The sequence below is a fragment of the Microtus ochrogaster genome, unplaced genomic scaffold (genome assembly GCF_000317375.1).
Source record: "Microtus ochrogaster isolate Prairie Vole_2 unplaced genomic scaffold, MicOch1.0 UNK108, whole genome shotgun sequence".
Lineage (NCBI taxonomy): Eukaryota > Metazoa > Chordata > Mammalia > Rodentia > Cricetidae > Microtus > Microtus ochrogaster.
The window spans coordinates 662,308-686,490 of NW_004949206.1; the positions used below are offsets into that span (position 1 = coordinate 662,308).

General features: G+C 39.3%; 1 protein-coding gene across 1 annotated transcript in view; it reads right to left on the bottom strand.

The window, feature by feature from the left end:
* Positions 1-23,939, bottom strand: part of LOC102002639 (zinc finger protein 420-like) — a 67,515-nt gene extending 43,576 nt beyond the window's left edge. The window contains exons 1-6 of the mRNA XM_026778139.1: positions 23,529-23,939; positions 21,670-21,761; positions 16,662-16,783; positions 9,836-9,941; positions 7,519-7,645; positions 4,741-6,680 (exon numbers count right to left, since the gene is read on the bottom strand). Coding sequence (XP_026633940.1) covers positions 4,741-6,680; positions 7,519-7,645; positions 9,836-9,928 — 2,160 coding nt within the window. The 5' untranslated portion in view covers positions 9,929-9,941; positions 16,662-16,783; positions 21,670-21,761; positions 23,529-23,939. The remainder of the gene's footprint in view (positions 1-4,740; positions 6,681-7,518; positions 7,646-9,835; positions 9,942-16,661; positions 16,784-21,669; positions 21,762-23,528) is intronic.
* Between the last annotated feature and the right edge of the window lie 244 nt (positions 23,940-24,183).

Genomic DNA, 24,183 nt, shown 5'->3' on the forward strand with positions numbered 1-24,183 from the left:
ACATGGCATCTCCCTGACTCTGCCTACTTTCTCTCTATATCTCTCCCATCCTGCCTATATTCTGCCCCTCTACAGGCCAAAGCAGTTTCTTATTAACCAATGGTCATTATACATATTCACAGCATACAGACGGGAATCCCACATCATCTCCCCTTTTCTGTCTAAATAAAAAGGAATGTTTTAACTTTAGTTTATGAAAATTGCATATAAAAACAGTTCAAGGAAGAATTATGGTTACAATATTCTGTCCTTTTACATTTGGGAAATCAAGGAAAATATTCTCTATCCTATCTTTGTGAATTTAAATTCATTTATTTTTATCATAACTAAGGAACACTATGACTTCAGGAACATCAAAGACTTCTGAAGGATATATTACCTAAGTAGAGAGGAAGTGCATTATAAGCAACTTCCAAAGCTTTAGAATTGACAGAGACATCTTGCTGCCTGGACAGTCTCCCAAAGTTCTTCTGTAATTTGGGGGCATCCATCTTTAGACTTCAGGCCCATAATATCTAGCTAAATTTTCCATGAAACAGAAAATTTGAAGATGTTTTGCCCTGTTATGGCAAAGTTCATCAGATGCTTTCTTCTGTGTCCTGCAAAATGTTTGGCAGGCCTTTCATGTAGAAGAATCTTGAAGGATTGTCTCATCTTTAGGCAAGTTCAACAGTCATTTTTCTGTGTATCCTGCATGTCCAGTTCACATAGCATACCATCAAGCAGTTCAGGCAAGAACATTTTCTTGTCCAAATGGCTAAAAAACTCCATAAGGAGCCTTTTTGATGCCCATCATCCTCTTGAAGTAGATTAGAGATGCCAGAAGCAGATGTGTCTCATTGTCATATAAAGTCATAAGTTCTTAAAATGTGGTAAATGCCATATTCTGTACATCTTTGAAAGGTTTGAAGAATACCTATCCACCTTAAATATATCTCTGTGCATCTATAAAACCTAACTTGATTAAACACTTGACTATTATAGATGACTATCTACCAACCTGTATTTCTTAACTATAAATTATATTTTAAAATGTGCTGTACAAACACAATTAATCAAGGGCAATTGAACTTAAATTTATATCAATAATCCAAGATGAACAGCAATGCAAAGTACTCATCTCTAAGGCACATCCCCCTTTAAATATAAACAAACATTTATAAATAATAACTTAGGAAATTTGGGCATTGTTTTCTATACTACCTCCTGATGATTGGGTGCACTGTTAATCAGGTCTTTATGGGGTATCCTGTGTGGTAGGTCCATCTCAGCCTGCATTCCTGAAGCTGTCATGAGTATTGGACTATCTGGGCCATTGCTTCAGGAGGTCTTGTATAATCAAACCATACTAGCCAGTAAGGAATCCCTCTCTCCTCTGTGGAAACAAAAGCAGAGCCTCTTTTCCAAAGTAACATATCCTTACACCCAAATTTTGAAGTCACGATATCTTTTAAATATATGTTTATATAGATGGTTTAGCTTAGCAGCCTATACATCTCTGTACTTACCTCATTCACAGTAAAAAAAACAAAACAAAACTGAAAGAAAACACAATAAAATAAATAATCCAGACTCTTTATATGGCTTGCTTTTCTGTCTCTTTTACTTTTTTTTTTTAAAAATAACTATATTCTTTTTTTCTTCTCTCTCCCAAGTCTATGTACATTTATCTAACACTCTGACCCATTCAGAGGAATTTTTCCTTCTGAATCTGTCTTTTTTGCGTAAATCTGTAATATCTGTAATTATTTTTGACCAGAAAACCAGGAATACTTCTTTTTTTAAATGCTAAGCGGGCATGGCTAGGACTAAGGCTGTTTTGCCTTTTGCCTTTGCCCTGTCTAACATTGTGGAGGTATGTAGCAATCTGCTCAAACACCCATTCAAATGCTCCATGGATGCAGCTCCCGACAGAACCAGAGGCTTTCATGTCAGCAAACCAGGGAATGCTCCCCTAAAGAAGCCATGTAGTCTTTGATGCCAATGCTGAGTCAGGAAGACCTCTCTTAAAGGAGCTATTGGAACCCATGCTTGCTGCCAGCAAATGCAGCCCATCTGAAACAAAATGCCATTACCAAGAAGCTTTGCTAAACTCTGTTCTTTTGTGTCTAGAAATCCTTTCCACCTCTCCCTGGTTTTATGTGAATGTAGTTGTCCGACGTTGTTGTGCCATTTTGTAGTAGGAGCCTGCTCAATTGTTTCCTGGCTGCCCAGACCCAAAATAATCACACAGAAACTGTATTGATTACTTGCACAAACGCTGATGAGCTTTCTAAGCTCACACAACCTTTGCTTCATTTCCCCATTATTCCTCTGATCAGGTTATTTCTCAGCCACGTTGACACACATTTGTCCTACTCTATCCAGGCTACCTTTGGCACAGCTCCAGCTATCAGGCTGTCCTGACCTGTTCTAGCCAGCCTCCCTACATATTGCTGCTATCATATACCAGAACTGTGTTTATAAATGTTGTGTGAGGGATATAAAGTGAGAAATTTTCATCGTTCCCATTTACAAATTTACCACTGGAAATCTGTGATAAAGTGGGTAGGATAATTATCTAATGTCATCAGAGAAGCCTCAATCTATGGAACAGTTAAAATTGGCATCCTAGGAGTCTACCCAGTTGGTTGCATTCTCCAGATTGCTAAGGGCCAGTCCAGAAGGCTTAAGTTTCCACTGTTCCCAGTTTCAGATTAATCAGCTCATATACAACAGCAATTGATATAAATTATTGCATTGTCATTTTCCAACAAGAGCCTAAATTTATTCAAGGTAGTACTAACTATTTGAGCTCATGTTTCAACAAACACCAATACTGAGAACACCAAAATGTCCTTAAACAATATTTCCCCATTAGTTGAATATAACTATCCTTTTGTACTGAAACCCATGAAACATTTATGCAGAGGTATCGTTTTGTGCATTGTAACATGCTGCCTTGTCTAAGGTCTAATATTTTTGAGTCTTACTGATTTTAGTATCAATACTCTAATATAGTATTTTGGAATTGGACTAAATACTTCACCATATATTTTCAGTACTTCAAAATTATCTTCCAGCACACCCTTGGGGATTTCTAAGCTGAATATGAGCATGTACACTTTCTCTTGCTCATAGATCATCTTTTTGAAGCTCTGTAGACTCTTAATATTTTTATGGATGGATTCATACATAAAATTAAGCTTAATATGTCTTACTATCTTTTGAGACAGGGTTTCTTTGTTTAAGTAAGTCCTAGCTGTCATGGAACTTGCTTTGTAGACAAGGCTGACCTTGAACTCATAGAGATCTGCTTGCCTCTGCCTCCCAAGTGCTGGATTAAAGAAGAGTCTATGCCATCACTGCCTGGCTGAATATGTTTTTATTAAAGTATTTTCTTGAGTTTTATTTAATGCTGAATTTTCTGATATGTCTACAATATTAGCATCATGTAAAGAATTTAAGAAAAGGAATTTGATTCATTTGTTTAGGCTTGTAGAGTGGTATTTCTAAGGTACAACAGGACACAAGGCTAGCACAATGGTGTTCATTATTTACCCATGGACAGCAGTGCTCTGAGGGTCACTGGAGCTTGACAGAATCATGGAGTCTAAGCATGATTTCAGAGTCATGCACAGACACAGCCTTGTTTGGATGATGTCTGTCAATAACACAGGTTTGTACATATATTTTCATGTGTTCCACTGCAGATCTCTCACTCTCTTCCATGAATGCAAGGGAGAATGGCCTTCTTTCTTAGCCTCCCTAATCTACATTCTGTCTGTGTTGAGCCCTTTCAATGGAACCATGTACTACCATAGTAGTAAGCCTGAAGCTTACTACTTGAGTAGTAAGCTTTCCTTCTTCAGTAGACTCAAATACTTTCTCTTTAACATTAATTTTCTGGTGTACAAGTTTGGAGGAACAATTAATACATTCAGCAAATGTTGTATGAGAGACTTTTCCTGGGGAGAGACAAATTCATATGCACCCAATCAGTCAAAATGGGAACTGACCACAGAACCAAGTGTGCTTTCAACTGAAATTCATCTTGTTGAACCAATGGATTTTATTGGGTTATTTACTTATATAAATACAGGACTGGAGTTGGTTACAAGAGTAAAGTTTACTCAAAGATAGTTGCCATCACAAAACTCCAAGACAGCATGACATACAGCTTTTGAAAGCTGGATACCCACAGCATACTACACACCTACAGGCATATCTACATGTTAAAGGGCACCGTATCTTACTGGCTCAACTCATCAAACCCTCTTCGAAGCAGCAAGACTGATACAAGTTTCTTCAATGGAATTAAGCATAGTGAACCTTGTCAGTTTCAGAAACTTCTTGAAACAATTATGAATGGTTTATTTCCTCTGGATGGAATGCTTCAGTCTCCAGATACAACAGCACATTCTACAGACTTCCCCATTTTGTCTTCAGTATGAAGCATTTGTGGTTGAAAAAGTAAAATGTTTTTTTAAAAAAAGTTTCCTATAATGTGACATATTCAGAATTTTTCCTTAATATAAAGTCTTGATTTTTTTTCTAAGATTTTGAACATGACTTAAAAGCTTCCACAAGTTTCTCATGTTCATACTGATTCTCTTTTGTGGACCCTGCCTTGGTCCATAAGGACAGAGCTTGAATAAATTATAAGTCATATTATTTAATATGGAAACATTGGATTCCAGTTTGAATTTTCTGATGTTTTCTTAGGGGTGGGTAAAGACTTTGCTATATACACTGCACTTACAAGGTTCTCTCTTGTATGACTTCCTTGATGAGTTCTAAGCCTGGCTTCCTGGATAAAGGATTAGTCACATTCAATGCACTGGTAAGGTTTTTTCTAGTATGAATTTTCTCATGTTTTCTAAGAACTGAGCCAATGGCAAAGGATTTCTCACATTTACTACATTTGTAAGGTTTCTCTCCTGTATGAATTCTTTGATGAGTTATAAGATTGCCTTTCTGGTTGAAGCTCTTGTCACATTCACTGCAGTTGTAAGGTTTCTCTCCTGTATGAATTTTCTGATGTATTCTAAGTTTGGCTTTCTGGATAAAGTATTTGTCACATTCGCTACATTTGTAAGGTTTCTCTCCAGTATGAATTTTCTGATGTATTCTAAGATATGAGTCAGTGTTAAAGGACTTCCCACATTCACTACAATGGTAAGGTTTCTCTCCTGTATGAATTCTCTGATGTCTTCTAAGGTTGGTTTTCTGGACAAAATATTTGTCACATTCATTGCACTTGTAAGGTCTCTCTCCTGTATGAATTCTCTGATGTCTTCTAAGACCTGAGCCAGTGGTAAAGGATTTTCCACATTCACATTTGTAAGGTTTCTCTCCTGTATGGACTTTCTGATGAGTTCTAAGATCAGCTTTCCAGATAAAGGATTTCCCACATTCACTGCATTTGTGAGGTTTCTCTCCAGTATGAATTTTCTGATGATTTCTAAGATCTGAGACAATTGTGAAGGATTTCCCACATTCATTACATTTATAAGGTTTCTCTCCAGTATGAACTGTTTGATGTCTTCTAAGACCAGAGCCAACGGTAAAGGATTTCTCACATTCACTACATTTGAAAGGTTTCTTTCCTGTATGAATTACCTGATGTGTTCTAAGGTTGACTTTCTGGATAAAGCATTTGTCACATTCATTGCATTTGTAAGGTTTCTCTCCTGTATGAATTCTTTGATGTAGTCTAAGAGATGTGCGGAAGGTAAAGGATTTGCCACATTCATTGCATTTGTAAATTTTCTCTCCTGTATGAATTCTCTGATGTTTTCTAAGACCTGAAGAGGTAGAAAGGGATTTGCCACATTCATTACATCTGTAAAGTTTCTCTCCATTATGGGTTCTGCAATGGTATTCAAGGTGTGACAATGTATAGAAGGACTTACTACATTGTTTACATTTATAAGGCCTCTCTCTTCCACGAATTTTCTGATGTTTTCTAAGACCAGAGCAACAGATAAAGGATTTTCTACACTTTTGACATTTGTAAGTCTCCTCTTCAGTGTGGATTCTGCAACGTCTTTTAAAGCCTGATGAATTATAAAAGCACTTGCCACATTCTGTACATTTGCGGGGTTTTTCTCCATGATGGATATTGTAATGTACTTTGCGGTGTGACAAATTCAGAAAGGACTTATCACATTCTATAAATTTATAGGGTTTCTCTCCAGGATGAGTTCTCTGATGTTTACTGAGTCTCAAATAGGTCCGGAAGCACTTTCCACATTTCCTGCATTGATATTCTTTCTCTCCACTATGGATTTGTTCAATTGTGTGTTCAAGTTTAGAGTCAAAAAATTCATCACATTCTGTATTTCTGTGTTCTTTCTTTCTAGTGTGGATCCGTTGATATTGACTGATTGTGGAACACAAGCTTAAACGCTTCCCGGAATCTTTATATTTGTATTGCTCTTTTATGGTGCTTCCACTTTCATGTCTCTTTAGGTTTGATAACTCAGTAGAAGTATCCCTGTGACTACCACTTTCGTAATTCTTGCAGCTTTGTATAGTATCACTTGTGTCAGAAGTTATACACTGGGAGGATTTATGAACCATTTTGCCAGGCTTATACCATTTGTGAGACTTCTCTTGAATATACATATGCTGATGAACAACATGCTTTGAGTCTTGATCCAAGACATTCTCATATTTACCACATATACAATGGTTCTCTGGAAAATTAGCACAATTAGGGATAATAAGGACTTATGCTTGGTTAAACAGATCCAGTAACTGATGCATCCTTAAGTTCTTTAAGACAAATAAATTAGCAAATCTTAGGAACAGAACTCTTACTCGAGGCTCAGAAGGATCTTTACTCTCATCTCCAATCAAACCACAAGGACCACATTTTTATCTAATCTCCATACTTGGCAGAAGGTTGAACAAGTAGGCAATGGAGCAATAATGTACTTTGAGAAAGGCGCTCTTAATGATCATATGGAGAGTGCTTTTCTTTTTTCCTTGCTTATATTTTTGAGAGAGTCACACTGTGTAGCCTTCATTAGCCGGGAACTCACTGTGTAACACAGGCTGGCCTGGAACTCACCTCCCTAGTGACAGGATTAAAATCATGCTGTGCCAGGACTAGAGACCATATCTCAGAAAAAGTAAAAAATAACAACAATATGCACACTACTAACATTTCTTTCTCTATTGTAAAGTCACTTCATCTTTTAAAAATTAGAAATAGGTAAATAGCTTAATCCAACAGTAAAAATAAAATGCATGTCCTTACTTTGAATACCAAATTTTTTTTGAAATTCTTTGAAATTCTAATATTCAATCCTTAAGTTAGGATTAAAAACTAAATAAGGGGGTTAGTGAGATTGCACAGTATATAGCATTGGGTGCTCTAGTAGGGAACACTGAAAACATAATGTTATGGCTATTATTATCAGAATTTCCCTTATTTCTGTCAGTCTCTAGATAGATTAGAGAGTTTACATACCTACAATGTAGATAAATACAAAGGAAAAGTCAGAAATTCTACAAGAAAAGTATTCTTACCTACAAAAACTAGATTGCTATAATTCTCCCGCATTACATCCATGTAGAGAGCCCTCTGAGAAGAATCTAGACAATCCCATTCCTCTTGAGAGAAGTCCACAGCCACATTTCTGAATGTCAACAGATCCTGTAATGGGAAGTTACCCAATTACCATGTGCTTGTGGGCAAAATGTTTTCCTAAGTAAATTAGATCCAGGGAATTAGAGATACCTCCATGATATAGAAGAGGCACAATATTATTCAAAAACAAAAGTTTTCTAACAATGTCACAGAGATGGTTCAGAAGTGGCTCATCTGGAGAACCCAGGTTTGGTTCCCAGCACACACAAAGCACTATTTAATAGATTATACCTCTAATTCAAACAGATCCAATAATGTCCTCTGAACTCTACAGGACAGAAAACAAATACTATGCATGTAAATATTCTGGTAAATATATCTACATATATAAAATAAAAGTGAAGGTTAATTTTAATAGACTATTCATAATTGATATTGTATTTTCTCTTTATGAGAACTGGATAGCATAATAGACTCACAATCAGCAAACTGTGAGGCATTGTAAAATGCACCTTTGAGGTCTAAGTGCAGGATGTACCTTTATGAATGTTATATGGATATCAAAAAGGATCACATTGCTGCATTATATATGAAAACATATGAGCAAAACTGCTTCCAAATTCTACAACTGCCGATTTTGTTCTAATATGGACACTGTATCAATCCTGTCTGCAGATGGGCTTCACCTGACTCTCTTCTAACATGCTCAGTTGAAATCCTGAGGTCTAGATACAATGCTGCATCCTTGTTAGAGCAAAGAGGCGGAATATGGAATGCTGAATACATGGATGGATTAAAAGTCAGAGTGTTTTCTTTAAACAGTAAAGAGGGTAGCATTAGTGTAGACATCCAACATTCTAAACAACACATTGACTCAAATACTTTGTGCAGTTATTGTAATTAGAATATCTTCATAACCATTACGTAAATAGAAAAATTAGCATTAACATTATTATCTACATTTTCTAAAAGTCAACAAAACTAATACTGATGAATTATAATTTCATAAATTCCATACAAGGGTACACTACACAATAGTTTGAAAAAAATGTGTAAATTCATGTACAATGTGACAATGCATTCAGATGAAGTAGATTTTCTGTGATCAACATGATTACTTTAAGTTGTGTGAGAATGATGCTAACTCTTTATCAGTTTTGAAAAATATTATTGCTCATGACATTGTCTCAATTGAAAATTTGAATCTTGTAAATTCAACTATTTTTCTTTTCTTTTTTTTTTTTTAAATGTAAGAAGTGGAAACCTGTCCATTGAAATCTCTTTACAGAATCTCTGCCTATGTAATACATAGCTCCAGGGAATGGAAACGTAAAGGGGGAGGGGAAGAGCCTTCCTCTGCCCAAAGAAGAGAGCAAAGTCATTAAGAAGGACATTTGTTTATGTTTGAAAATTGATGGCTTGTGCACAGCACCCAGTCAATAACTCTGGAAAATTCTTATTAATATATTCCCCATGATGCAATATAGAGGTGGGAGCAGGACAGCTTACACCCTGCCTGAAAACTAAAAGACAAAACACCGATCTGTCTATTGAGAACTTCACACTGAGCAGCACCTCTCCTGAGATAAGAAAAATTTCAGGTGTCAACACACCCATCATCACTGTGTGATAGCAAATAGCAAAGAAAAAAAAAACTACTATACTGCAATCTGCATCTCCTCTCAGACACGTCAGTGTTCCAGCAAGAACAAGCCATATATTGCTTCCATCATCTCCACTCTCTACAGTGTTGCAACAATTACTACTAGGACTCAATACTCTGAGTCTCTTTATTTCTACTTTTTCATTAATAGCTCAGAGATGTAAGCCAAAAGGTCCATGTATTTCTAGGGCTACTTTCATAAGATGGTTCTAGAAATCTTATTATCCCTGCAATGCAAATGCGGGGCACGTGAGACCTTCATTCCTCACTAAAGGACCCAAGTCCATCCTCTGTAGGAACTTGGCATCAGTATATTTCTCTGATCATCATTCATAACAAATCTTTCAGAATTGTAGCTTTTAAGTGCATGGAAAATATATGTCTTCACAGGGATAATCAAGGGAGGACACAAAGGAACAGAGCGGAGCAATGTGGTGACAAATTTAAAGGTTTAATCTTACTTATCAGAGAAGAAAAAGAAAAACATGATAGGAAATAAACACTTTAGATTGCTTTACTAGAGGTAGGGAATTAAAGGCTTGCATGGTTTAGATAATATATTTTTTTTAAAGTAATGTGGACATGATACTGACCTGTGGAGCATTTATTGGAGAAGCAGCCATTTGCCCTGTTGCTCTTCTCTGAGTTTCTGTCTTAGGACCAAAGACTGGAACTCTTCTTGACATTTTACATCAAGATCTCAAAAAAAAAAAAGCTAAAATTAATATAACCGTGCTACAGATAATGCTAAACCATATAACAAAACCTCCAAACAAAAATAATAGCAGCAATATTGTCCACGTTTCTGTAGACAAGAGAGCACGGGAAGATATATTTAGAGTGATGAAAGAAAATAGCTATGGACATTATCAGTGTAACCAGAAATGTGGACTCTGAAAATTCATGAAGAAGGAAGTGCATTTGAAGGACGTTATGAAATAACACATGCCATTCACTCAAGCAACACTAAAGATCATAATTGGAAGTAAACTATACATAGAAAAATCTGAGAGAAATGATCCATGAGAAAACAGGAAATAAAGATAGTTTACATAAAGGATAGATCAATAGAGGGAGAGCTGGGAGTAACCACCATGCCCAACTCATGCGAACTGCTATTTCTAACAGGAGGGAGGAAAATGCTACCAGTAATTTTGCCAACGGAATATTTTTAAAGAATCATATAAGGGTTAGGACAGTGGTGGTGCACACCTTTAATTCCAGCACTCAGGAGGTTGAGGCAGGCTATTATTTGAAAGTTTAAGGCCAGCCGAGTCTACAAAGTGAGTTACAGGACAGGCTTCAAAGCAACACAGAGAAATCCTGTCTCAAAAACACAAACAAACAAATCATATAAGGAATAAAATCCCTGTGACATGAAAATCTCATTAGAAATTGAAATGTCTACAATATTGAATGTTCAATGAGTTTGTGATGAACTCCTAAAGGAGCTAGGAAGAAATGGAACACAGTTCAAAACAGTAAGGGCATGTGTGTCACACGTCGATCAACAGTACAGTACAGCAGAAAAATAAACAGCATTAGCAGAAAAACTGTAAAGAGGAGAAAGATGCATGCATTCTCCAAGCTCATTTACTACAGGGACATATGAGTGAGCTAGAAAAGTCTGAGTAAGTCCATAGATAAAAAGGAAATACAGGTAGGAAAGAAAGGAAGCTAACCCCACTGTAGTGACGATACAGACACACACACACAACTCCCCACAGATGCCATGGGAAACTCTTAGACTTGACAAGTGTTTTAGCTATTATCAAAAAATTAAAAACTAATACACAAAATGACTAGTTTTCCTCCAAGTCTATAATGACAATTTGACCCATTCAAGTTGCTTCAGGAAGGTCTAGGAATAAGCCAAAATAATGACTTTACTTCTATGAGGAAATTTTTAAGACACTCAGAAATGAAAAAGGAAAAGTACACAAGGCAATGGACTGCCACACACACTAATCGACAAATGACATGGTGTAAGTGATTATGTTACTAACAGCACCCAGCAGAATCGATGCAATTCTCATCAGCAAAATACTGACAGTTTCCACAAAAGCCAATATGGAAACAGTCACATGGTCACGGCAAAACCACAAATATCAATGAAAGGAGTGCAGTTCTTAGAGAAGATAAGAAAAGCTTTCTTTAATAGAAATTAGCTTTTTGCCGGACAGAAATCTCAAGGTCCAAATCAGGAGCAGAAGGAGGGAGAGCACGAACAAGGAACTCAGGACCGCGAGGGGTACACCCACACTCTGAGACAATGGGGATGATCTTTCGGGAATTCACCGAGGCCAGCTGGCCTGAGTCTGAAAAAGCATGGGATAAAACCGGACTTGCTGAACATAGCGGACAATGAGGACTACTGAGAACTCAAGAACAATGGCAATGGGTTTTTGATCCTACTGCACGTGCTGGCTTTGGGGGGGCCTGGGCAGTTTGGATGCTCAACTTACTAAACCTGGATGGAGGTGGGCGGTCCTTGGACTTCCCACAGGTCAGGGAACCCTGATGGCTCTTCAAGCTGATGAGGGAGAGGGACTTGATCGGGGGAGGGGGAGGGAAATGGGAGGCAGTGGCGGGGAGGAGGCAGAAATCCTCAATAAATAAATAAATTAAAAAAAAAAAAAAAAAAAAAAGAAATTAGCTTTTTGGGAAACTCAGCCTCTTGCCCAAGGATTAACAACCATAAGTGAGAGAGTGGAATTAACATGGGTTCTTCTCATTCCTTTGCAACAAAGCATTTTGTAAAGTTATTGAAATGTTTGTTAAAATCCAGAAAAACAATATATTCAGAACTACAGCTCTGCAACTTTGTAAGCATAGGAACCAAAGTAAAGAGAGTCCCTGAAAGGGGGAGGGAAAAATCCCTGTCAATTATTAAAAAAATAAATAAATGAGCATGAAAAAACATTTTCTGCATGACACATCTTGGCTGGGCTGGCCAAATGGGTACCACAGTCACTCGGCCTCCAGGCGAGCCACATGTATTTGGGGCCTGTCCTCTCAGACAAGCAAACTGAAACTCACGGTTCTCCAGCCCCATTGCCTTTTCCAGGGTCTGGGTTTGGCTTAGCGCAGCACAGAATGGCATCTGATGCAACACATCAATTGCAAGGAACGGTGAGCAGGGCTCTGCTGTTCCATCATGAGCTAGCCTGGCTGCCCCAGAGCTTAGTTATTTTGTTTGTTTTTTTTCTCTAACATTGGAAAAAAACTCATTATAGATTGATCACTGGTCCCTTCGTGGGGAGAAATTAAAATAGAGAACCTCTAGTACACGAACAATTGTAACTAGAATATTAAAGCAATGCTGATTAAATTTCCTGAGGTATTGGTGACCAATTATATGTATGACATTCTTTTCTCTTGTTTGTCTAATCAACATTTAAATGCATGCTTAAGTTTCATGATAAATAAACTAAAAGAGCAATATTTGAAATTTTGGGTCATGTCAATTGGGTACACTCTTATCTGTCTATCACTACTGAGGATTTAGCTCTGCTCCTAAAGTTGCCTGCTGGAGACTTCTGGTTAAATTCTCTAAGAAATGTACCACCTGAAGTAGCATGGATTGCAAGGTTATTAAATAATGCTGCTGCTAAAGCAGTAACTCAGAATTAATGCCTTACTTCCTTATCAATCACTTACCCTTCCTTTATCTTCATCTCCTGCTGGAATTATACAACAACAAGGTATTGTAGAAATTTATTCATGTCATAATTGGAAGCAATAATCTATAACTCTTTATTTATATGAAGTTATAAACTTAATAATGATGGAAAGGACAAATGTTAAAGGATTTACTAGTAAAGAGCCCAGAGAAATCATTATGCCACTAAATAAAATGCAGGTTGATTGTTTGTTCCACACTGGTAATAACTGGCAGGTTGCATTAGCATTTTACTTGGGCTCAATAGAAAAATCACTATCCAAAAGATCCTTTCAATATTTGTCTTTGAGATGCCCTATGGGTATTGCCTAAAATTACATAAAAAATTCTATAGAGATTACTTTTAACGCTTTTACAGATGGCTCTTCAAAAGGACAAAGAACACATTTTATATAAGATTCTAAATGCTCCAAACAATATTGTAACCACCCCACTTGCACAGCTCAACAGTCTGGACTTGTTACATTCCATCAAATCTTATTAGATGTTTCCCACCCACTAAATATTCTAACCGATTCCATTGTTTATTTAAATTTGAATGACAGTTTCTTGGCTGGACTAAGAAAGAATTGGCGTCATCCAGTTATGTTGGGTAGATTTAAAACTTCAGTCTGCACATCCTCACCCCAAATGGGTACCCTGAAGGCAGACTGAGGCTGACGTGAACTGATCTCATACATACACTAGCACATGGAGAGTAGAGAAGCACCGAGAATAGAAATCTCTCTGCTGCAGAGGGATTGTGGACACAGAAAGGGTATAATGAAACGTTTGGGATGAGGTCTTTAAGGATGGAGCAGGAAACAGAAAGTCAGAACAGATGGGACATGAGTAGCCTGGAGAAAAAAACGGAAAACACTGGTGTAGTGCACTACTTCAGCTGAGTTTCTTTGCCTTAAAACTAAAAGGAAAAGAATACCTGTGGCAGCCTTCCCTGCTCTCCTTTCCCATCTCTTGTGCATCCCACAGATCTTACCCTTCTAACCTCACTCCCCCGACTTACTGCTTTACTCCAGACCCCCAAACGAGCAGGCACCCTCTGCTAACCCACAGGCCAGTCCTGCCAGAAATTCAGGTAGACTGCCAGTAGACCCTCTCTTCCCCCTGTTCCCCAGATCCAGTGCCCCTGTCTCTTCTGCTGCTCCACAACAGAACACCTGCTACAGCCTTCCTTCCCCCTCCTCCCACTCCTCCTATGGATCCCACTGTCCTTCCCTGCCTAAACTCCCCTTCAGACTTGCTGCTTTATTCTAGCCGCAATTCCAGTAGACACTGCGAACTAACCCACCAGCCACTCCTGCCAAGAAAGCAGGTGGGCTGCCTGTAGATCTCCCTCTTTCTTTCCGTTCCCCTAGATCTAACCTGAGACTCTCATCCCCAGAGCTCCAGCAGACCCTTTGTGGTGACCATGCTTCCCTGACTCCCTCCGTTCTCAGCAGATGAAGTAAGACTATCCTTGTTGAACACTGTTCTGCTCTCTCTTGTGGAAGCCCTCAGGTCCATAACCTAACCACATTGCTAAGTGTCATCTCCCAAGACCAGAAACACATTTTACCTGAAACTCCAGTAACCACAACTATCAGGTCTAAAGAAAGTTCCCTACCAGGCAACATACAATCATCACACTCTCCAAAACTTGACAGAGGAAATAGAAACCAAGGAAACACCTACCCAACAAAGACAATTCTAGAAATCAACACGTAGGCCGATAATCAACCCAATCCCAGATGAGGAGATGGCAACCTAAAATCACAACAACAGCCAGGGCAAGATGTCTGTGCCAGAGCCCAGCTATCCTAGCTACTACAGAAGGCCCTGGATATTCCAGCATGGCTGAAGCACAGGAAAAGACCTTAAAATCAACTGTATGAAGATGCTAGAGGTCCTTCAAGAGGAAATTAATAAATCTCTTAAAAACAGTCAGGAAAGCATAGTGTATGGAAATGAATAAAACTGCTTAAGACCTGAAAATGGAAACAGAATCAATAAACAAAGCACAAACTTAGGGAATTCTGGAAATGGTAAAATTAGTAATTCAAAAAGGAACTTTAGAGGCAAGCTTCGAGAAAGAATACAAGAGACAGAAAAGAGAATCTCAAGAGCTCAAGATGTGATAGAAGAAATGGATACTGCTAGGGACTGCCCACATTCCAGAACCAGATTCCTACCTTGAATGATTCAGTGCTAGCTCCACACCACTACTAAAGGCCAACGTGACACGTTTCCACTGTCGCCATGGGCATATATGTGAATGCTCTATTATCCCCCACCCCCATAAAGTCTGCACCATCACGGCCAGTTCTCTCCCTCATCCCCACTCAGAAGCAGCCTTTCACGCACCCCGCCCCCAAATAAATCTCTTGTGTGAGGTCGGCTGCATGTTGTTATCTTTACGGCATTCATTGGTTCTTCGATTGCCTCAAAACTCTAACACTGGTGTTGTGTGATTCCGATAGGATAACCCGGTGCAGACATTACCCTTCAGGGATCTGAGCTTTACTGGGACCCTATTTCTTATCTCCAGTCCACCCTTAGCAGACCCACCTTCTGGCCCACCAATTGCTTTGCCCTCCATCCATCACGGGCAATTGGTACGTGATTCCTCTCAGTTAACGTAAATGCTTCCCTGAATCTCTGGTACTCTTGCAGGTAGAGGTACCTACCCAACTCTAGACCCTTTCCCTTGTGTTAGGCTTTATTTTTAGGCTAGGTTTTCACCCAGGTGCCAAGTCTCACTGGGCTGTTAGCCCTGACCCCTATGTCCACTAAATGCCTTGTGTATTCTTCACTTAGTCCTCCCTGACACCCTAGACTTTAGTCTTAGGACCTTCCTCTCTTCCTCACCCATTGGAATGATGTCATCCATATCTTCTGCCCCCTTCCTGGGGTGCCTCTTAGAAAACTTCCAACCTCTCCTTTTGGCTCCCAACCTGAAGGGCGCCAAATTTATTAGCTTTTGCAAGCCAATCTGGCCTCAACATCCCTTAGATAACTAATCCAATGTGGTGGACGAATGGCACCCTAGATCCCAATGTTCTTGCCTAAAGTAATTAGACTAGCCATAGAGGCAATGTATTCAACCTTGGCATCGATTACAGTATCTTTTCTTTAAAAAACTTAGAAGGGAGGAGCTCTTGGGAGTACCAGGTCAGTAGGGAAACCAGGAATATTAACCACACGAGGTTGTCTCCTTAAGGAAGGAAATGGACATTTGTTTTCCACTCAGAAGGCTGACCATATGTTGTTAATGACCTGGTGACCTCTGTTATCCATAGTGCCAGATCTCACCCACTGACTCCAGAATGTTCATTCCAGACTTTCCTTCCCTAGATCTTTCTCTTTAGCTTTGCTTCTCAGCCAATAGAAGCCATCTTTACAGGAGATGTCTGTCACATGTACTTTATAAACTGTGCTATTGACTCTACACTGTCTATATGATCTGGATGATCAACAACACGCCAGACTCCTCTCTAGTCCCTTAAACTAATATATGTAGCCTATCCTTGAAAAAAATGACATGTACTTTGAGTTGAGTTTTGATGTAATTATGCCTCGTTCTGCAACACAGAATGTATTACATTTTGTAATTGTAGAAATATTTTTTTCTAAACTGTATTATATTTAAGTAGGTTTAGAATAAAACACCTGATGTTAGACTCTGTAGAGGTTTGAGCCAACACCAACTAACTTGGGCTGAACCGAGTTTTCCTTCTTGTCTCTTGTGGTTTATTACCTACCGCACTCAAACTCTGAGCCTTCTCTCCAGTGTTCAGGCAGTTCTTAATTCACTCAAGTTGACAACCGACATATACTGGTACAACTCTGAGATCCTTCAGTCTCTGGCTGCTATCAATCTCCCCTGTGGAAATTAATTTTTTGTGTCTTTTTAATTGTTTTTTAATACAGTTTTTTTTTCATTTTCCATAGCTATCCCCATTTCCACACCCTCCCCTCCTCCTGGCTTCCCAACCTCCTCTCCCCATCCACTGCTCAGAGTGGGTAAGGCTTTGGAAAAATCAATTTTATAGTTCCATGTGAAACTGGAACTGATTGACTAGTCTAGACTCCTAGCTTATGTAACTATGTTATATTTTATGTTACTCCTGTGTCACAAAGTAGGCCTTAATTCTGCATGTCTGGATGTTTTTAGTTTACATAATTATGGTATAATTATGGTGCTTTATAATTAATGAACAATTCCTTGATTTCTTTTTTTCTTTTTTTTTTTTGGTTTTTTTCGAGACAGGGTTTCTCTGTGGTTTTGGAGCCTGTCCTGGAACTAGCTCTTGTAGACCAGGCTGGTCTCGAACTCACAGAGATCCGCCTGCCTCTGCCTCCCGAGTGCTGGGATTAAAGGCGTGCGCCACCACCGCCCGGCCTATTCCTTGATTTCTTATTAAAGAACTTTAGAGCAAGTATGGAACAGCCAATGGCACTTATCACTAACTAATTCCCAACTGATCATACCTGGTCATGGGGCAGATGCACTGTATGTTTTGTTTCCCATAATTTCAAAGGAACTGTCCTACTGTTTTCCATAATATGGTCAAATTTTGCAAGTGAACGACTGCAAACAATAGTCAAGGGAGTGTTCAAAGATCAATATAAATAAAAGAACAACTAAATCCCTAGAAATAAAAAGCAGATATTAATGAATTCCTTGAGGAATTTAAAGGATATTCAATGAGCTAAGCAAGAAGAACACCAAGTAAATGAAGTCAGAAAATTCACAGAACAAAAGGAAAGTTAAGCAATACAAAGATGACAGACTGTAGCTCTGAATGCTACGACATGAGAAAGTAGGCGAGAAATCTTCAACTTTTGGGAAAGAGGCATCACTCACTACCTCCACTAATCCTACCTAGGAGAAACCAGAGGACACGTGGAGAATTCAGTATCTTTAAACTAACAAAGAGGGAAGGATCTGATGAGCAGCAATAGAAATGGGATGTGTCCTCTCAACAGAAGCTGGTTCTAGGGGATAGTGGAAGTCACAGCAGCAACATGGAATTCAACAGCAGTGGAGAGATGAAGGTAAAATGCAGCAAGATTAAAGCTGCAGTGAGGAGCAGCGCATGCAGCCAACGCTCCTCAGGGAGGAATATGGATGATCTTCAGGACCTTAGAAGCTCAAGGGCAAACCGCAGCACTGAAGTTAGTGTGACAGTGAGAATGTCACTTTGTGTTTGTTTTCAGTGGATTTCACTTATGAACAGCATGGAAGAGTTTGTTGTGTATGACTTAGGACATAGGAACATGCAGCTCTTAATTCTGAGTCCTGTTTGGCATCATGAACTATTTAGAGTAGGAACATATCCTTTCCACATCATACATGACTCATCAGTGAGGTGGTTTTGAGATCTGGGACCTGTCATTACACCACTGAATAAAAAAAAAAAAAAAACTGTGCTGCTTGAAATAATTCACCATCCTTCCATAGCAGACTGCTCTATAGATCAGAAGCTGGGGGACAGCATTTTACTGAATTATAAATTCTTCCATGATTAGAGAGGATCCTCTCAAAAGTTACTGCTGTGTTCCTAACTATAACATCAATATGATATACCTTCTTTTGCTCCATTACAATGGGCGCAGGATGTTCTCCAGCTCGGGCTCCATGGGCACAAACAACTACTCCCCTGTAAGGATCATCCCAACTCTTCTAACGCTGACATGGGGTGTCAGCTATGGCATCACATATGCAGCATCCATACTTACTCTCACACCAGCAGTGATACCTCCAAGTTCTTTGTTCTGTTGGTATCTGAATCTGTATGCAATGCCTCCAGATTGTCTACTGTTTCTTTCTTTTTATTATTTCAGCAACAATTTTTTATTAAGCATTTTGAATACAATCTTTTCTCATTTTACATTGCTAACCCCACACACTAATAATGGGACACTTCAACTCCCTATTCTTACCACTGGACAGGTGAACCAGGTAGAAACTTAACACAGAGAGAAAAAGAGAACTAACAGATGTCATGCAATTAAAAACTTGCATGGAAATGGTAATAACTGAAAGTATGAAGAAACAGCTTATACAATGGATATTTTTTTTAAAAATCCATAAAGTAAGTAAATAATGTTCTAATAAATACATAAGCAAAAAGAAAGAAAAATTAGTAGGAAAAAGAAAACACTGCTCAAAAGCAGCTGAAACAGTCAAAATGTAAATGGCACATGCTCCACATGTTTAGTCATGAAGAAAATGTTCAACTAATGTACACTGAGATCTTTCTGCCCAGTCAGGGTCTACACTCAAAGTCCAAAACAATAGCAAACACTGGAGCCAATGCAAGAGGAAGAACAGATATAGTATCATTGGGAATCCAACTCACTGCAGCCATCAGGCAAGACAGAGTGCAGCTTCTTGAACAACAAAACAAGCAAAAAGAGAAAACTCAAAACAGATACTCCTCAAGTTTATAAAGGAATGACATATGCTGAAGAATATCAACAACGTAGAAAGGAACTCAGAAAGAAAAAGACACATAACAGACAGAGAATAGTTAACAAAATGACGATGAGTTATTTTTTCCTTCAGTAATTTCTTAAAATGTATGTGGACATTATTCCCAAAACCAAACATGACAATAGGATACAGCTTCAGAAAACCCAAAACAACGTGAAATCAATATATATGTATATATGCTCATATACATATACACACACATATATATTCTATGAAAATATTTATTTTTACTTCAAATATAAGGATACAAAATGCTAAGAGTGAAGGAAGTTTTTTTTTAATAAGATATGCTGTGACGAGGGTTGGTCATAATTATGGTAGGTAAAAGGAAAAACCAAATCTATCAACATACAAAAGCAAGAGTATAAACAAATGATCAAGTGGTCCATTTGCCAGAAAGCATTGTGATCAACATGAATGCATTTCACAAAAGTTTTCAAACAGATGAAGCAATCACTGATAGAACAATATTGGAAGCAACTAGACAGTGATGCAGGGAAGCTTCAGTGATGTTGGAAATCACGACAGAACATTTGTGAGAAAGACCATGAACAGCACAGAAAACCAATAACGCCTAGCAGGACTCTAGAGAATCATGCACACAAGAGTAGAAGACACTCAGTCTTCTCTAACTTCAATCAGCTTGCTCCAGGGTGGATATGTCTTAGATACTTCAAACCTAGTAAAGATCAAGGTTTGAAAAGTGTCTCCTTTGGGTGGTGGTGGTGCACACTTTTAATCTCAGCACTTGGGAGGTAGAGGCACACCAATTTCTGAGACCAAGGCCAGCATGGTCCAGAGTGAGTTCCAGGAGACCCAGGACTACACAGAAAAGTCCTGTCTTGAAAAACAAACAAAATACCAAAACCAAAATAAAGTGTCTCCTGCAAGAACCTAGAAGGCTGACATCAACAGTAGCTAGAAAACAGAAGAATCTATGGAAGACATGGGAACACTGCTGACATGTTCTCATTCAAGCATGTGAGGAAATACAAAAAGATGTTTGTGTTCTGTAAAGATTCTACGTCATTTGTACCAAGATTGTACAGTCATTTTTTTTAATATAGAGAAAAATCTCCCTGAAATTTACAAAAATTTTGAGAAACCACAAAGAGTTAAAAAAATTATGAAACAGCATCAAACCCAGAAGTGATTTCAAAATATATGAAAATTGTAGCAATGCATAAGGACACGAAGACAGACGACAGAGGGCACCAAAGGGAAGACAAAAAGACAGACGGAGTTTACTACTCCGTTACTAAGAGTTTTAAGATATTAAGAGAGATGTTAACCAAATTTTATCAAAATACTACTGGTATTACCTTAGAAGTGGAGAAATTAACCTTAAAAGATACAGAACCTGAAGGAATTGTTCTACCTAAAAACTATATCAAAATTAAAATAAGGAAAACTATTTAATATTCGTATGAAGATACAACCAGTGAGATGAATGAGAGACAGCATCACAATCAGATAAAATCATATTTGCCTCTGAGTATTAATTCCTTTTTTTGGGTGGGGGTTCAAGGAGGGTTTCTCTGTATAGTTCTAGCTGTCCTGGAACTCACTCTGTAGATCAGGCTGGCCTTCATCTCACTGAGATCTGTCTGCCTCTGCCTGCCAAGTGCTGGGATTAAAGGTGTGTGCCACCACTACTCGGCTCAGTATTAATTCTTACATAGAGAGTCTTCTAATAAATATAATAGGACAATCCTGAGATTATTCTCAGCAGACTTTTTAAAGAATCAGTTCTAATGAACCAGAATGTGGCAAAACCATTTTAATATCCTGTTTCTACTGTCATTTGAGCCCCTCCCTGTTGTGGGAATCTAATAGTCACTATACCTAGGGTAAACATTAGGATGAATAGTTGTTTTCTAGATGTACTTAGACCCTGAAGAAACCACTGTGGAAAACACTGACTATTTTCTGTGATGTATAGAGTTGTTTTTCTGAAGCAGCTTTACAGCTTTTGCATGGCTTTGGTCACAAGACTATCTGGGCACACCCGGATAGCTTGAATTATTGTGTACTGTAAACCAGTACACAATAAGGACTAAAGTGGCAGGAGTGTGATATTTTCCCTTAGAAAACTTATAGATTAGATCAGGGCTATGGTATGAGAAACTTTTTTTTTCTCAAAAAAACAAATGTTGTGTAATAATAAAGAAGGGCCTAAAATTCATCTTGGAGTGACCTTTCTTCGACCGACCTGAATAACACAAAACACCCAGCACCTCCCTACCCTTTCCTCAATCCCTCTATTATACCTGGATCCTTTGCTACTGCCTCCTCTCTCTTCTCCAGCCAGGGGGTTTGTTCTGCTGCACAGGTGAGCAGGTCCAGCTGAGCAATATGAGACCTGCGCAGGACAAAGAGATTATTCAGAAAGCACCTGGAAGTTTTCATGGAACAAAAATGAAAGTTGCTAACGTCTGACGAAAGGATAAACATGAAGGAGAGAGAAAATATCAAGACGAATGTCTCTTTCTCTAAGGATTTCACTTGACTCTCCAAGATGTGAGACTCATTCCACACAGCTCCCAGACATGCAGAGCAGTTTTCCCAGAGCAAGGGAGACTGCAGGAAGATATTCTCACCCTCAGGATCCACACTGCTGCAGTTCTGCAACAGGAGATCTCTGCAAAAGCCCTGTGAGCAGGGTCTAGGCATTCCCACTCCTCCTAGAAGTCCACAGTCACAGCACTGAGTGTCAACAGACCCTGAAGTAAAAAAACAACAGACTGGCCACAAGTGTATGGGAAAAGTGCTTTTCTTCAACCAAGGAGACAAATCTTCTGATTTAGGTGAGTGATCATTTTATTCAGACAGTGCTTTCTAATTTTGTTTTCATCTATAATGAGCTTTCTAACTATAAAAATAGTGTGGCCTGATATCCTCACAACATACATACTGCACTTGCCTGGACTTAAGAGGTTACATTAAAAACCTAGCATATGAAGATATATTCCTAAATGCTGCATTCACATCATAGAACACATAAATGTCAGATGAAAAATTAATGCGGATTAAACATTTGCTTAGTAAAAGTTAATGTTCTCAACCAAAGCTGTGGTACTTGACACCAGAGATTAGCACTCAAACAGTTTACAGCCAGCTCAAGTCTTTATCTCAGCCAGCTTTATCACACCTAGGCTTCAAGTAGCCCAAACACAGAGTTTTTAAGGTCAGAGGCCTCCTCAGTCCAGGCGTCTTGCTTGGCATTCGCAGGGGAAGTTTTGCAGTGTCAGCAGTTTGAAGCAAGCAGGTTTTTTTTTTTTTTTTCCGAGACAGGGTTTCTCTGTGGTTTTGGAGCCTGTCCTGGAACTAGCTCTGTAGACCAGGCTGGTCTCGAACTCACAGAGATCCGCCTGCCTCTGCCTCCTGAGTGCTGGGATTAAAGGCATGCGCCACCATCGCCCGGCAAGCAAGCAGTTTTTAACAGAGGCTAAGATAGGCCGTTAGAAACCCTGAGAAGGTTTTTCTGCACACACAGGTAGCTAGGATGTGTGTGCAGCTGGAGGAGGTTCTCCACAAACAAACAGTTTTTAAAAAGGTTAAGAAAGTTTAGGTAGAATACGATTTGCTTCCTAGAATAGAGCTGGGTAGTTTTCCGTAGATTCCCCATCAAGGAAATCAGTTTCTAATTAACCCTGGGAACGGTCTCAGCAAGAATACAAGATGGAGGAACCTCTGCACGGTCTTGTCCTGTCACAGTGTATTTTCTGATTCAGTTAAACCCGCACGAGTTCCTCATGTGACTAATATCTACTAAGCTCTCTGGTTACCTAGTCCCAGTGGCAAAGGCCATTCTCTTGAATAGGAACGTGGAAGAACAGGGGAATTAAGAAAGCATGGATGAATTTAAATTCCAGGGGCTTTGTAACTGCTACAATGATAGCAAAGAGAACCGTGTTTGCAGACAGCATATAATACAAACGCTTTACCAGGTTATTTTGTGAAAATATTCTGGCAAGCATAAGTCCCACCTCATAGGATCTCAAACTTACTGACAACGGAACAATATTCACAAGGGAATTTTTAAAAAAATTGTGTCTTTCTGAGCAGCCTCAGCGAGCACATCCCTGGTCCCTTCCCTCCTTGGTCCCAGCCCCGCAGCTCCTCTGACCTGGGAGGTTCCAGGGCCGCTGGGCTGCGGTTCCCGCCACTGCGCGGCTGACTGCTGACTTTCCCAGGCCACCGAACGTGTCACCTATGGTTACCGGGAGTTTTCACGTCCTTCTAGAGAAGCCACTGTCCTCCGCCCCGGATTCTGGGCTACGCGGCTCCCCGAGTTCCCACAGCGAATGGTGCGTTTTTCTGTCACTCGATCCTGGAACCTTAGAGCGCAACCTTGACTCCGCCCACTACAACCCGGATCTGGTCACCCTGGCTCTTCTAAACCCGCCCACGCCAGGCGCTTTCCCTTTTCTTAGTTTTCCAGGCACACTCAGCTTTTTTCCTATTCCTCTTCAGGGCTCTTGGGGGCCGCCCCGCCGAGACCTGCCCCACGCACTCCGCCTCAGGCCACCTTCCACGCAGCTCAGGAGGTCAGGCTGCCCCGGACCCGCTCTGCACAGCCTCCCCACTGCTTGCTGCCGGCCACGACCAGAACTGGATCTAGGAGGACGCTGCACTGCGGCATCTGACCCCACACTTGGGTAACTTCTCATCTTGGAATATCAGCCTTCTGGTCTTAAAAAAACAAACAAAAAACCGCACGGCGAAAGATAACAAACATCGTAAATTCTAATTGCTTTTTGTTCCATTCCCAAAATATAATA